Genomic DNA, 16,535 nt, shown 5'->3' with positions numbered 1-16,535 from the left:
TTTACACACTTTGATTTATCATAAATAAGTGGGATATAATTTCTCATTTTTCTGATTGTACATGTAGTAGAATCATATCAGTCATGCAGTCATATATGTACATCAGGTAATAATGTCTGTTTTATTCTATTATCCTTCCTATCACCATACACTCTCCCTTCCCCTTTCTTTACTCCCCTTTCCCTAATCTAAGGTAACTCTATTATTCCCTAGTGCCTCTCCCCTTATTGTGAATTAGCATTGCATATCAGAGATATGGGATTGGCTTATTTCACTTAGCATTACATTCCCAGCTCCGTCCATTTACCAGCAAATGCCATAATTTCATTATTTTATAAAGATGAGTAATATGCCATTGAATATATACATACCACATATTCTGGGCTGGGGATGTGGCTCAAGTGGTAGTGTGCTCGCCTGGCATGCGCGAGGCACTGGGTTTGATTCTCAGCACCACATAAAAATAAATAAAGATATTGTGTCCACCTAAAGCTGAAAAATAAATATTAAAAAAACATACTACATTTTCTTTATACATTAATCTATTGAAGGACACCTGGTTTGGTTCCATAGTTTAGCTATTGTGAATTGAGCTGCAATAAACAATGATGTCGCTGCATCACTGTTGTATGCTGATTTTAAGTTCTCTGAGTATAATCAAGGAGTGGGATAGCTGGGACAAATGATGGTTCCATTCCGAGTTTTCTGAGGAATCTCCAGAATGCCTTCCATAGTGGTTGCACCAATTTGCAGTCCCATCAGCAATGTATTAGTGTACCTTTTCCCCCACCTCCTCACCAACACTTATTCTTGCCCATTTTCTTGATGATTGCCATTCTGAATGGAGTGATATGAAATCTTAGAGTAGTTTTGGTTTGCATTTCTCTAACTACTAGAGATGTTGAACATTTTTTTTCATATATTTGTTGATCAATGGCACTTCTTCTTCTGTGATGTGTCTGTTCAGCTCCTTAGCCCATTTACTGATTGGGTTATTTGGGTTTTTTGGTGTTAAGTTTTTGAGTTCTTCATATATCCTAGAAATTAATGCTTTATCAAAGGTGCATATGGTAAAGATTTTCTCCTAATCTGTACACTTTCTCTTCACGTTATTGCTTCTTTCTTTTGCTGAGAAGAAGATTTTAGTTTGAATTTATCCTTTTTATTGATTGTTGATTTTACTTCTTGTGCTTTAGGGGTCTTGTTATGGAAGTCAGATCCAAGGACAACATGGTGAAGATTTGGGTCTATTTTTTTCTTCTAGTAGGCACAGGGTCTCTGTCCTAGTGCCTAAGTCTTTGAACCATTTTGGGGTGAGTTTTGTGCAGAGTGAGACATAGAGGTTTAATATCATTTTGATACATGTGATTTTCCAGTTTTCGCAGCAACATTTGTTAAATAAGCTGTCTTTTCTCCAGTGATTGTTTTGGGCACCTTTGTCTAGAATGAGATACAGTTTGCTCTTTTGATCCTATAAATTTTATAGCTCTTAATAGTATATTACCTTATGCTGTTCAATGTTGATGTATTAACTGAACACTTCCTATAGAAAGCATCCAAGTTCTATCTATATATACCTAGCAGTCTTCCTAATACAGAGTCTCTTCCCTAGGCAGACTGCCAGAAGAAAGATGATGGACACCAACAGATGGTACTCCATCAAAGAATCTTGGAAATAATGGGTATAAGAAATTACAATTGTATGCATCCCAAGGTTCCATAGATGGTCAAGCAAAAGTCAAAGTTAGGGAGAAAATTATTTTTGGCAACATGGGAATTGTCATCTCTTAATAGTTTAAAAAATATCATTGTTAAAATTATGGAGTTAAGAGCCCATCCATTGACACACTGCTTAATCCTTATTACCTTGTACAACAATATTCAAGTTGTAGGTGTTTTGGCCTTATTTAGAATTATGTTAGCCAAGTTGAGGATTTCTATATTTCCTTCTCATTATAATTGTGTGGGAATTTCATTGCTTAGGTGGTGTGTGACATATAAATACAATTTTAAAGTCATTGAGATTCTTAATTTAGAGGGACATATGAATTAGTCAAGAGCCAAAGCCATGCAGAACAAAATATGGTCTATTCTCAAATATTATTGGGAAAACAGCCCATATCTAGATTAAATTGCCTTGATTAATAACTTCTAGTTTTCTTCAAAGGATAAACAATAAAGAAAAGTAAAGAACATGGTTACCAATCACCTTCCTATTACCTTATGGAGGGCCATCTACAGTTAGGTGGTCAAAATAAGCTATGAGTGATAAGCCATCTAATGAACAAGGGACCTTATATACCACTGGCCTATTGCTATTTCTCCCACTCTTTCTTTCTCTCTCCCCCCCATCCGTGTGTGTGTGTGTGTGTGTGTGTGTGTATGTGTAATTTAGCCTATTCACATCATTAGTCTGGGAAAAGATTCAGTTCTATTCCTAAGAGGTCTATCTATTACCATATAAGGAAATTCTTTTTTATGCAATATTTAATGCCAAATTTTAGTTCTTATTAACAGATGTTCTTTGAGTAGGCTTTTCTGACATAACCTCACATCCTAGTTTGAGATATAGATATCAGCCTCTCTTCTCCAACAGTCTTTTAAAACTGGCAACAACTTATTTGCATATAAGTTGCAACAAATTATTTACAACTTGCCTTATTTGCAACAAGTTATTTCCAACTTGCCTCTTTCTGCAATCCTAAATATCTAAAGAATAATAACAATCACCAGGGAAATTTTCATCCTAGTGTGTTCATGTGGTTCAACTCTCATGCCTCAGCTCATTGCTGTGGTTGCATGGCTTTCACCAACGAATTACTTAAGTTTTCATCATCACCCTCCATGACCATCTAGCCAGAAAGCAATACAGTGCCTCCCCAGTCACCTGTGGATGTTAACATGTGTCTAAGAATGATAATGGACAATTACTGTACTATCCCATGGGAAGCCTGCTCTCATCCAAGGTGAGCAGAATAGTCAAGTGAGTTTTAATAAGACCAAATCTTTTAAGTCAACAACTAGAAGTATTTGATAACATTTAAGTGAATTTATTGATATGATGAGATATTGCTTCATCCTCTATCATAATTCCATGCTGCCTAGACCTTTGAAATAACTCTCAACTACTTGATTGGATCCACTCTAGACAAATTGTAAACCCAGATGGTTTATATAAATGCTTGTTTACCTAGGTCAGGTTTTATGAGGCTTTCCATGCTTCCATCTTTAACTTGAGCAGAATTGAGCAAGATCATTTGAGGTATCTATCCCCTTCTCTCTTTTAAAGAGTAACAGTACTAATACCATAATCAAATAGATGGATCTCTTGTCTCTCTTCACTTGGTCAAGTTGAAACACAAAATTTACTTACTCCCTGGCATATATTCATACATTGTTCAAGATAGGACAATGACCATGAAGTTTTGGTAAATGCTTGGAAACTGCCCTGTGTGCACAATACTCAGGACTAGTGAAATTGTTTGTTTAGAAAATGAAAATGTTCTCTAGTAAGTATAAGAGAGAGAAACAAACAATGGGACAATAGGAAGTCATTCTCATATATATGATACTTACCAGCAGCTTTCCTTGATGCACTTACATGGAGTTGAGGTCAAGGCATGCAACTGTGCTCTTTCCCTAGTCTTTTCAAATCCAGTGTATCCAGACCTAAATTGTGATAAGAACACTTTAAAAATAGTCCTTACTTTTAAACAAAAAAAGAGATGTGTTTTAAATAAAATACCCTCATTTCCTCAATTTCTGTTAAAGCAGCCATAACATTGAATGAAAGATATTTAAGCATAAACTGACTTTAAGTAACTTGGATATTCAGTTATCTTTCCACTTCTTGTACATTACAAAAGAAAGACGAGTCCTCCAAATATGTAGGTTGATATGTGTGCATGTAGTTATACAATTAAATGGAAAGGAAATGTCAAAATGTGGACAAATATTATTTCTGGTGAAAAACTAAAGGAGAGAAACTAAAAGGATCATTATATTTGTTTCTCCAACTCTAAAGTATTGGAATCTGGAACAATTAAATTGAATAACTTTTAAATGAAAATAAAAATAGGCTTTCATTATTGATTTGATATGTAGAGTAGATTAGTAACACAGTTTTTTATTGAATATACTAAATCTAGAACTTTGATCAAGTTAGGACAAAAAAATCTGGGGACCTTGGCATTTCCTGTTCTCCACTGAACCTCCATAGCAGTTCAATGCAGGCTATGCAATTGAAAGTCATCTGGGAAGAGAATGGCAGCCCAACTCTGAAATTAGTCATGTTTTTATTTTATTTTTTTAAAATTAAATAAATAAAAGTTTTAAAATTGTGCTCAATCCTCATCATCAGAAGATGTATTTTAATAATCACCAGGTCTTTCTATCTTTGGCCTGAACATCAGACACACCATGAGGTGACACTCTCTGTTCAAAAAAACTAAGAAACTGTGAGGTCTCAAAGGGACAGAACATAGGTAAATTGAAAATTCCCTACCCCAGAGGCTACTTTCTGCAATAAATACATGCCTTGATGTCTCCCATGAACACTGGCCACAGCAGAAGATAGATTGTTTTGCTGCAATATCTTTGTAGCAAAATAGTTAGAATATAGGCAATGCATTATTTGTGAGAAAATCTTGTTAGATTCATTGTTTCTCTGGTAAGATGTAGTCTATACATTTCTCAACTTATTCTTCAATTCCTTTCCTCTAGCACAATTTCCCAGTGTTTTTAGATCATTTTACAACATACTAATTGAGGTGGTTTGGAAGTGCTACAGAGCTTTCAGAAATATCAAGGGTTCTTTGTCCAGTGAGATCTTGGGAGTTTTGGATTCCCTAAAGCAACAAAGTGAATGCTTTCTTTAAAGTCTCTTGGCTTCTCAGATGTCTTGGCTGACTAAAAGTTGTTCTCATAGACTGAGAACCATCAGGGTACACAATCTTCCTGGATTGTGGGACATTTCCAGGCATGGGATAAGTGACTGTAATTAACAGAAATTTCCCTATGGGGAAAATATAATTAATAATTTAGATCAGGAAAATGCCTTGCAGTATATGGAGGGTAATCTCTCAAAAACTGTGACAGTGAGTGTTTACTTGAAAATGGAATTATGCTTTTAGTACTAATTGAAGGAGATGAAAGAGTATAATTCCACAGAAATGCTAGAGTCAGGAAACATGGGGTCTGTAACTTGTCTAACTCTTCAGCTCTGAGACTTCTGACAGGCTACCCCGAGTCCAACCCAGAATAAGAAACACTTCATAGGGTTATTGTGAAGATTAAGTTAGACAAGAGGATGAAAATTTCTGGAAGGTGTCCAGAGAGGCATATGGGAGACGTGGAGTTAGTTTTCACATAACTCTGAAACGAGCACCTATAAAAAGAAAAATGGAAATGGTCTCATTTTCTTTTCTTTGTTTTCATTTTCCTAAGTTTCATTCTCTTTGGTGAGTTCTGCTTTATCCTTTTGGCTTTATAAATATATGTTCTTTGGAATCTGGAGATTTACTTCAACTACCTGGGAATGCTCACGAGCTAAGTTGTAAGGGTATTAGTAATTTGCTACTAATATGAATTATTAATATTAATACTTTGTCTTTTTTAATTAAGCTAATACTAAAAAATGTTAAAGGAAAGTGAAAAAGCAGAGATAGGATTGTATTTTTTTGGTATAACTTACAGCATTTGGATATAACTTACAGTCTATTTCTTTTTCATGTGAAGTTTCTGAAAAAGTTTAATACACTAAGAAAATGTTTGATAACTTCTTGTTGACTTGACTAGAAAATATGGAAGCCCTTTCCACATCTGGTACTTTATAATTCTGTCCTTTTTGTCATCCCTGGTATCTGACAACCATGCTTAAATCGAATAACATCAACAACTTCAATTATACATAAGGTGAGAGTAAGCGCCAACTGTCTGGGCAGAAACCTAGAGCAATTAGTGCCAAAAGCAATAACCACAGAACCAGGACAGATGTGTAGAATATTTTTACATAACTATATGGCCAATTTCAGTTTTCCTTAGGTCATTTTTCATATGACAACTATTCTTAGGTAGAATTTTATCATTTTTTCATGATTCATAGAAATCATATTCCTTCTCAACCAAATTAAATACTCTAAAACATATCCCTTCCAGGAGCCGGCTCTGTGTCTTCTGCCTATAATGGTTCAGGGGAAAGTCTTCTGCCTGTAGCATTTGAGGGCAACATACGGTATTTTAAAAAATGTTGGCTTCTTGGTCTATGGCAGATGAGAGTGACTGGAAGAGTGGCTATGGAGATGTTAGAAATGGAGAGAATTATCTGACTCTGAAAATATTCAGCCTGAGTCTCAGGTCACAAAGGTCTTCCCATTTTTAATGCTTATATCTTTATCTCAAGTAAGTGGATGCACGGTCTCTGTCCCAGTCTTCACTTAGTCCCAGAATTCATTTTAGTCCATGCAGAGATTTCCAGATTTCAGTTTCTCAGAAGCTTTGTTATTTGAAGGCAAATTAAATGCCAGATGGTGTGTTCTGTGGTCCTAAATCATGTCTGGCAAAATGGGTTTTCAAACATGTTTTACTGTTCTCTTCTCAACACTAAACCTCAGGATTCACTGAGGTATATATCTTTTCTGAGTATCTTCTTACAGGTTCCATGAGCTCTGAGACTCATAATCAGAGAATATGTCTTCCTACTGCTCATGAGCTATCCTTTCTTTATGTCTGGAATGTTTATTTTGTCACAGAATGGCTAACCATTTTCTCCTTGACTGGTTTATCTACTCTTATGCTTAATCACATTCATTGGTGAAAATAAAAATTTTGTGAAGGCTAGTATTAATACTTCTGTTTTTTTTTTAACTGATCGATTCATTCACTTACTCAATCATTTTTGAAATAATTATTGACCTTTAATAACATGCTAAATTTTCTTTCAAACATTTCAAAGTTATATACAAGAACTATTTTTCTATACATAGACCCTAAACAATGAAAAGCCCTTTAAAAATGGTATTTTATCTCAGGCCCATTGTATTGATCATAATTATTGATTCATACCATCCTCTCATCAATTTTCAGTGACAACTCCATATATGTTAATTCAATGTAATTAATGATTCAATAATCAAATTACACCTAAGAAAATATGACAAAGCAACATCTTAACAATTTATAATGCTTTTATATGCTTCTGTGATCAGTTTCATGCCTACCTTGGCTTCCTTTCACTTGAAGTTACTTATATTGTACATGTTATTTTTTTATTTCACATATAGGTTTATCAAGTCCATACACACAGTTTTTTTCTATTCCTATCTGCCCTGCAAAAACTATGACAAATAAATCACATTTGAACACTTTTTAAAATTATTATAGTTTACAAAGATACTTCTGTATCATCTTTGCTTCATTTGCCATGGCTCAAAACATAGGCTCCAATGTCAGTGGGCATTATTATAAATTAATCCTTGGATACAAATGTAAGAATAAATTTTGGGTTGTAAATAAGGGTTTAATTGCTAGGCCATAAAATGTGCAAAGGTGTGACTGTTACAAGATAAGGCCAAACTTTCTTCCAAAATGATTATACTAGAATCCATGTCCAAAGGTAATATATAAGACATCTTCTTGATTCACACACTGTTAATACAGAAAAAGTAATACTTTGTCTTTTTCTTCAGATGCTTTTATAACTGAACTAAATGGAAGAAGCAAATAAGTCTGTGGTGTCTGAATTCATTATTCTTGGGCTTTGTGATTCATGGGAACTCCAGGCCTTCTTCCTGGTGACATTTTCATCCCTTTATTTGATCACTGTTTTAGGCAACCTCTTCATTGTGGTCATAATAATTACTGATCTCCACCTTCACTCCCCTATGTACTTCTTGCTAGCCAATCTCTCCTTCATTGATTTCTGCCTTTCTTCAGTCACAACCCCTAAAATGATCACAGACTTTCTAAAGGAAAACAAGACCATCTCCTTTGGAGGGTGTATGTGCCAGATTTTCTTTGGACACTTCTTTGGTGGGGGTGAGATGGTACTGCTTGTGTCAATGGCCTATGATCGTTACGTGGCCATCTGCAAGCCCCTCCATTACTCCAGCATCATGGACCGGCATATGTGCATTGCGTTAGTGATGACTTCATGGATCATAGGCTTTTTACATTCAGTGAGCCAGCTAGCTCTGATTGTAAAGCTGCCCTTCTGTGGACCCAGAGAACTGGATAGTTTTTTCTGTGATATTCCATTGGTGATCAAGCTAGCCTGCATGGACACTTCTATTCTAGAAATCTTGATCAATGCTGACAGTGGGGTGCTGGCAACCATCTGCTTCATTCTGTTGCTGATCTCTTACTCGCATATTCTGTTTACTGTCTGCCTTCACTCTACAGACGGGGCATCCAAGGCTCTATCCACTTGCACTGCTCATGTCACCGTGGTGGTGCTCTTCTTTGGGCCCTGCATCTTCATCTATCTGTGGCCAGTCAGCATCACCTGGGTGGACAAGTTTCTTGCTGTGTTTTATGCAGTCATCACACCTCTGCTGAATCCGGCCATTTACACCTTAAGAAACAAAGAGATTAAAAATGCCATGAAGAGACTGCGATGTTAGCATACGCATTTCGGCATATATTTCAGGGTTTTACATTATGAATGTTCACTGAAAGGTTCCTAAATTAGCCACTTCTGTCCTTTTACTCTGGACTGGGAAACATTTCCCAATTCATATAGGATGGTGTGATTACCAAAGGTAACACATTAGTGAATGGGTTAAAGAAGTTAATTTTCTATACCAGATAAAAGCAGAGGAACATCTTATGAAAGTAAAGTCTAATTTTAGGCGAAATGGCTCAATTTACTGCAGTGTTCAGATGGTCAGCAAGCAATTAAATTATGTATAAAGTTTGTAAATTGTTCATTACTGCATTTCACAAAACATTCTTTTTTTCCCCACAAATTTTACTGGTGCATTATAGTTGTACACACTGATGGGATTTGTTGTTTCATATTCACACATGCACATAATGTACCATATAAAAATGTAATTTGGTCAGTGTCACTTCCCAGCACTTCCCCTGTCCTTACAAACCATTCTTTAGAATTCTTCCTTCTTAGGAATTTTTTCTACTCATGCTTCAAAAAGACATACAAATTTACATTCCCTTATCTGAAATCTATGGCGTGAAATATACTTCAAGTTTTGTAATTGTTTTTCAATAATAACATAGACACTTTTAAACATTTCCAATAGTGTCAGAGTTATTAGCTCCTCATATTGTGTGTGTATGTGTGTGTGTGTGTGTGTGTGTGTGTGTATTCTTGTATGCAATAAAGACTACAAATAAAATAGTTTTGCATCAGTGAAGGCCAGAATATTAATGAGTTAGGCCAAGTTAGATTGTGTTATGATATAGGCTTCAAAAAACAAAAGTACTTAAAATTGTCAGAGCTGCTTGAATTTCAGAAATGTGAAAACACATAATACTGGATAAAACAAGGTATGGTACCATGGGAAGAAGTATTTCATTTGAGGAGGCAGTTGGCACTTGGTGTGCCACAATGGGGAACAGGAAGGTTCTCAGCCTCGTGTAGGTCTTGAGACATGAAGTGACCTGCACTGCTTTCCAGGAAGCTGTTCTCTGAGCCACATTAAATAAAGTGTAAAATAAAGCTTCACTGCTACATCTCTGTAGTATCTGAATTTCTCTGTTACTTTCATGAATGAGGATCCATATATGTGCCCTACCAAAAACATCAGTTATTATCTTTATGGTATTAGTAAGATATTCTTCCAAAAGTGAATAAATAAATAGGAGTCTCCAAAGTTTGCTTGAAAAACCTAAGCAAAAATTTTCAGGTAATCTGCTCATCATCCTCACACCCATCATAATTAATGTAAATCTCAAGATATGAAGTCAGCAATTCAGAGGAACTGTACATCACTGGTTCCCAAAACGTTTGCTTTCATGACCCATTTTGATATTAAAAATTATTGAGGACACCAAAGACTTTCTCTTTATGTAGATTACATTTATTAGTAGTTATCATTTCTAGAAATTAAACAAAATAATTAAATATATATTTAGCACATTTAAAATAATCTGATAAACAAAAAATATTAACATACTAATGTATTTTATAAAAATGACAATTTTTCCAAAGTATAATAAAGAATTCAGTAAGAAAAGTGGATTTTTTTTACGTATTTGCAAATTTCTTTAGCATGTGGTTTAATAGAAGCCAAATTCTTTTATCTGCTTCTGCATTGAATGTATTGTACTGTATGGCTTTTTTTTTGCCTTACAGACCTATGCAATGGGATAGGAGAAGTACTATTTTGGTTTTGGTGTCAAAGCACTGATGAATACATGTGAGTTGTAGCACAAAGTAAGGCATAAGCATCAAATTGTAGTAGATTATCAAAATACTCCTTGCCACCACATACAGCAACATTTTTTTAAAAAGTTTAATAAGCTTATTAAGCCCTTTCTATAAATATCATAACATCAGAAAACATTGCTTTTTTGTCTCTGCTGTAATTTTGGTTTTAATACTCAATTTTCTATAACATCTTTCCTTTCTGGTGGTGATTCCCTTTCTACTGCCATCTGAGGAAAACATTTCTAGATGGAAGAACTCTCCCTGGATTTCCTCTTGTAAGATTTATTATTATAGTTTAACTGAAAGTATCTTTATTTTTTTTTCATATTTGAAAGATTTCACAAACTATAGAATTATGGGCTGAAAGATCATTTTGATATTTTAAAATGTTTTTCTAATGTGGCGATTATGTGTCTGGCGAATAGTCATCAGTATCTTTCTATTCCTTTGAAGGTATTGTTGCTTGTTTTCTAACTGTATTAAATGTGTTCTTCTTATCTTTGATCTTCCAAATGATGAATATAAATAAATAAATAAATAAAAATTTCAATGGCATCAATGATTGATCACTTGTACTCCCCCTAATGCTGGGGGGGAAAACCTCTATAGTTGAGCCCCAAAGGAACATCAAGACATTATTATCAGGCCACCTTGTAGCCAGAAAATGCCATTGGTCCAGCAGCATAGACACGGACATGTTCAGTGTATCAGTGCATTTAAAATATATACATTTACAATTATTCTGAAAAAAAAAGGACTCAAGAAGTGACACAACTATGCATCAAACCAATTATTCCTTCATCCTTCACTCTACATCTTTGAAGTTATCACTACAGTCACAAGGACAAATAAGTAAAAGAACTAGTAATAAAGAAAAAAAAATCCAAAGGTCAATTTCTCTGTTCCCACTTTGTGGGCTATTATGGCTTGCTAAAATAACCATAATAAAAGGATTATGAGCTATTTGAAAGAAATGACAGAATAACAATTGATGCATTTCATTTCAAACAAAACAAAATGCAAACTTGCCCCCGTCAATGAAATATTCTACAACAATGAGATTGGTATTACTATGTACAAACAAATAACCCAAATAAATAGTGTTTTAGAACCACTGTTGGCTTAAGCATTAGAAATTAGGTCTGAAGACTTTCTTTCTAAACTCTCCATCTTAGACTCCTAAACTAACCACAAGATATAATTCTTCATTATTTTTAATATTATCTGAAAAAAACTGGGGTGGTTTAATATATGAAACATAAAAGAGCAAGAGGTTTCTAGTGAGCTTCCCAAAGAATGAGCCCTTTTGACACCTGGAAAGTAGGAAAAAGCACTAGGTTTCCCAGTCTAGGAAGAAATTTCACTCCCAGTTTCCTTTGTATAGTTCTATACCTCTATTTCTATAATTATCATGGTCCCTCCTTTTTGATTTTCTCTTCAAAATATTTACTTTCTTTTCTGTCCTAATTCAGTTACAGTGATGTCAAAGAAGCAATCTTTACTATTGGTATTTAAGCCAACCTCAAAAGTTCTTCAGAATTATTGGATTTTTCTTCTTTGTTTCTAGAGAAGGCAGCCAACTCTTCTGAAATATCATCTTGGTTCTGTCTCCTAGAATTCAACACCTGGAAAATAGATTTCTGAGGTCAAACTCATTCAGGCAACTGTGACCCAGTTCCTGACTCTGCTGGCATTTCGACTTTCTTCCTGACTATAGTATTTTCCTCTAATATGGGTGCAGTATAAAAACCTTTCTGCACAAATCCTATGGAAAAAGGGAAAAACAAATGGACACTAGCACCAAAGAAATCAGCTGCCAAGGGAAGAACGAGGATGTTTGCTCTCTGGGGCCAGCACGAAATACTCCTAGAGTGAAGCCAACATCCACATCAAGCTCTGGCAGGTAACCTGGATTATGTCCAGGACAGTGTGCTTTGAACAGTGCTTTTTGAGTCCTTTGTCAAGAACTTAATCTCAGAATTCTCCCTTTCAGTGCATGTCAAAAGGTTCTAGTATAAATTTGAATTAGTTTCTTCATCTTAATGACCCATTCCAAGTATTCATCCACTGGAGGAGAATCATGCTCTATACCAACATCTGGGTAGGTAGATTATGATTTCTTTTTCATCCTAGACGAAACACCCTTTCTTTCCCCAGATGTTCTCAAGAAGTGTAGGATTGAAAATCTCTAGTTTGCTTCTTTGTTTAGGAATTACTACAAATGTTTTCAGTGTTTCAGCACAGAAGTTTTTTTTATAATTTTTTATTTGTTTTAATTAGTTGTAACTAATGACAGTACAATGTAACTGTAACATGACAGTACAATGATCTTGACATATCATACATTTGAATCAGATGGGATATATATAATTTCTCATTTTTCTGAGTGTACAGGTTGCAGAATCACATTGGTCATGCAGTCACATAAATACACACAGCATTAATAATGTTTATTGCTTGAAGAGTTTGTTTTCTACTTAGGAAAGACAGTTTCAAGTTCCAGGATCCTCTATATTGTCTGAATAGCAACCCAAGCAAGAACTATGGTCCTGATGACCTATCAACAGAGACAAGCAGACCACAACTTGTGAAAGCTAAAAAGAGATTCGGCAATGTATGTTTAGGTTCTTGAAAATTTTATTATTTTATCCCCAGAGTCCAAAATATCTTTTTGGACTTTTCTTGGCTAAAGTCCCAAAATATGAACCCAGCATCTGGGCATACAGAGATTCTTATTATTACCACAGATGAGATGGCTGTATCTCAGATAATTTATTTCCATATCACATTATGGAACTTTCTTGCTCAGAGGTCATCTGAATACAAAGTGTTTATTCAGTTGGTCAGTGAGAGCCCCCACCAGAGGGATGGATGCTATCCAGATTCCATGGGAAGGAGTGAGCTGCAGTTTCACTGATTGCAGTTCAGATTGAAAAGGATGTTCTTCCCTGCTGAGATGGCTAGCTGACTTCACCAGTCAACCCAAGTGCTTGTGTACTGCTGAGCTGACAAGTGACTCCATGAAATGTCAATGTTATCAACAGTCTGAAATAGGCCCCCACTGAAAGGGTGAGACAAAGGCTTGCAGCTTGAATTTACCAGACATTGGTGCAATTATAATACTGAGTCACATATTAAAAGCTAAGTGGTTTCTGTCCTATAGAAAAGGGCAGAATTTGAATATCAGTTCCCCATTGGAAGAGTAGATCAGTTTCTTGGAATGGTTGGAAACATCAGCTAAAATATGTCCTTCATTAGCTTTATCGTATGACCTGGGGTTAGGACACTTGAATTATCTATGTCATTGCTTCTTTGTCAGCTTAGTTTGGATACTGTATATGGGGACTATCCTTTTCTTTGGGAGAGAAAAATCATCCACTTTAATTATGTTTCCAAACTATGGATTGAGGGTGCTGGGACTCAGGCAGATATTTCCTTTTTTCCTTTGGAATTTTTCCTTCTATCTCTAGTTTTGCCTGAAATTGCTTTCTTTTTAGAATATGGTGGTACTGTTTGGAATTCACAAAGAGGAGATCTTCTTCAAGCATCTCTGCTGTAGGTAGGATTCTCTAGGTAGCAGACACAGAGCCAGCTCCAGGTACCATCATGAACATTCTTCCTGAATTGACCACATTGCCTGGTACAGGTAGTATAATAGTGGCAGTCCCTTGTCCACTGCTGGTTGTGTTGGTTTTGGCTCCTTTCTGAAAATCCGTGTTTCTGCCAAGCTGGCTTCTGGGATGGTTATTATGGCTTTCTGGAGAATAGTTCCATCTGCATTAACTGACTGATAGACAACGGTTTGCCTTTCCACAGTCTGTGCCACTTGCTGCCCCTGGACAGAAATCTGCCGCTGTATCTGAGTCTGGCCCGCAGTGACGTCTGTTTGGGACTGCTGAATGATGATCTGCTGGGTCTGGCCCTGGTGGCCCTGGACCTGCACAGTCTGCCCACCCTGGCGCTGGATCTGTCCAGGTGGAACCAACTGTATCTGTTTCAAACCCTGTGTCCTAGACATAGGTACTTGAATGATAGTTTGTCCTTGTCCACTGGAAAGAGCCTGGACCATGACAGGATGGGCAGTTGATATGATTAACTGGCCTCCACTGACTCTTAATATTTGGCCCTGGACCTGCTGCTAAATCTGTCCAGCCTGCACAACAATCTGCTCTGTTGAACTACTGCTATTTGCCATATACTTCTCCATGGCCCCTCCCAGATGGAATCCTATCCATGGTGAGCGTCACTCTGGAGAGCTCAGAAGACTGTGTATGAGATGGTGCACCTCATGCCTTGCTCCCTTGCTTCACTGCCAGCACTGATTGGTTCCAGTATCAGACCTTGAAATCCAACAAAGGCTCCAGTGCCACTGCTACCACCTCACAAAATCATAATTACCTCTCTTGTTGTTCACTGTTTTACCTGAATCTGAGTTGTGCCTTTTATCAGTTCTTCAAACATTGCTTCCTATTCTCTTTGTTTCATTCTTGCATTTATTTATACACCTTAGAGCTTTTCATGTTATTCCAATCAACTCTCATTTTGTTCTGATATTTTTATTCTTTAGTATTTCTGTACTATTGTTTGTATAATTTCTTTTGATCAGTCTTTTGGTCCACTGATTTTTTCCTATTCTCACAGGCTTAAATATTCATAATTCACATTTTTTTCTGTTCTAAAATATCATTTGGCTGTTATGTAGATATCTTCTGTTGAACTTTGTCATCTTTTTATGTTTTTCAGATTCTTTTTTTTTTTGTACCAGGGATTGAACACAGGGGCTCTTAACCATTGAGCCACATCCTCAACTCTGGCCTGTGTCCTGCACTGTCTGTAATTTTTGAGTTTCCCTCTGCGTGAAGTGAGCTGGCTGAGAAATACGGTGAAAAATCATAGGGTACAGAAAGTAATTTTCAAAAAGTGAGGACAGGACGACTCTGCGATCTTAGGGGTCCTGCCTCCACCCTGGAAGGAGAGAGAGAGAAGAGCCCACGTTTGCTTTATTTATACAAGGAGGCTTCAAAAGATTTCAGTGGAATGTTCTTTTGCCAAATAAGGTAGGAGATGGGCTGTCCGAGCCCAATGGGTAACACCCAAGTCCAGAGTTACAGAGCAGCCTCTCTAACCAAGGGGAGACTTATGCTTTGCATAATCCATTAAGTATGAGAAGCCACAAAATGACTTGCAATACCAGACCAAAATCCCCTTGGCTCCAAGGCTGAGTAGAGGTTATTCAAATAGCTCTGGGGTGCCCCTCACACCAATCCTTTTTATATATTTTATTTTGAGCTGGAGTCTCTCTAGGTTGTTTAGGGCCTCACGAAGTTGCTGAGGCTGGCTTTGAACTTGTCATCCTCCTGCCTGAGCCTCTCGAGCCACTGGGATTACAGGCATGCACTACCATGCCTGGATTTTTTTCAGCTTTTTAATGTCCCCTTAAAATGTGTAAAATTTACTTCAAATTTCGACTCTGTTAACTTTAACAACTGAGCCATCACTGGGCTTCTGTTCACTAGCTTCCTCTTAATTTTAGAGTCACAAATCTCTGCTTCTTCCCATACTCACAGTTATTTTATGTAACTTAGACACTTTCTAAAAGAGAATTATAGAATAGATCTGACTTGCTGTACACAACAGAAACTTCTGTTTTAGTAAGAGCCATAGAGGGCTTAGATCTGATTCTTTCGATCTGTGCAACACTAAACAGATTTGAGTCTGTGTTGGGATTTCATGAGACTCAGGACACTTCTGGTTTATATCTGCTTCTTAGATATGTTCCTTTCAGGCTTTGATTATGACTCTGCTGGTTATCTATTGTGTCCACATGATGATTTCATAGGAATCAGTTTGGCTCTTTAGAAATATTTCTCTTAGAACGTTAGCTTTCTTTCTCCACAGCTCTGCAAACAGGGCAAATTCATCAGGAAGAAAATTAACTTTGTGTGTCCTCTCTAGGTTAATGTAACTAGTAAGAATCCATTAAATCTATTAAAATACAGATATTAAACAGCAAAGTAATCATGATCTGGAAAAATATAAACGTGACTGATTATATAATCCAGAAATAATTTTGGATCAGGGATATCCACAACTTAGAATTCTCAAAAAGTTTAGAAGTGAATTTGACTCAGTTTTCTAGTCATAAAAC

At 36.2% G+C, this 16,535-nt stretch overlaps 1 protein-coding gene and 1 pseudogene across 1 annotated transcript; one reads left to right on the top strand and one right to left on the bottom strand.

The window, feature by feature from the left end:
• Positions 1-7,706: 7,706 nt before the first annotated feature.
• LOC113178435 (olfactory receptor 4K3-like) lies at positions 7,707-8,618 on the top strand. The gene has a single exon (XM_026382751.2). It carries the CDS (start codon positions 7,707-7,709, stop codon positions 8,616-8,618), a length of 912 nt encoding a protein of 303 aa, XP_026238536.1.
• A 5,047-nt stretch (positions 8,619-13,665) lies between these two features.
• On the bottom strand, positions 13,666-14,594 carry LOC144255406 (nuclear transcription factor Y subunit alpha pseudogene; annotated as a pseudogene).
• Positions 14,595-16,535: the final 1,941 nt, after the last annotated feature.

Source organism: Urocitellus parryii, chromosome 6, assembly GCF_045843805.1.
Source record: "Urocitellus parryii isolate mUroPar1 chromosome 6, mUroPar1.hap1, whole genome shotgun sequence".
Taxonomy (NCBI): Eukaryota; Metazoa; Chordata; class Mammalia; order Rodentia; family Sciuridae; genus Urocitellus; species Urocitellus parryii.
This window is presented reverse-complemented; position numbering and strand designations above follow the sequence as displayed.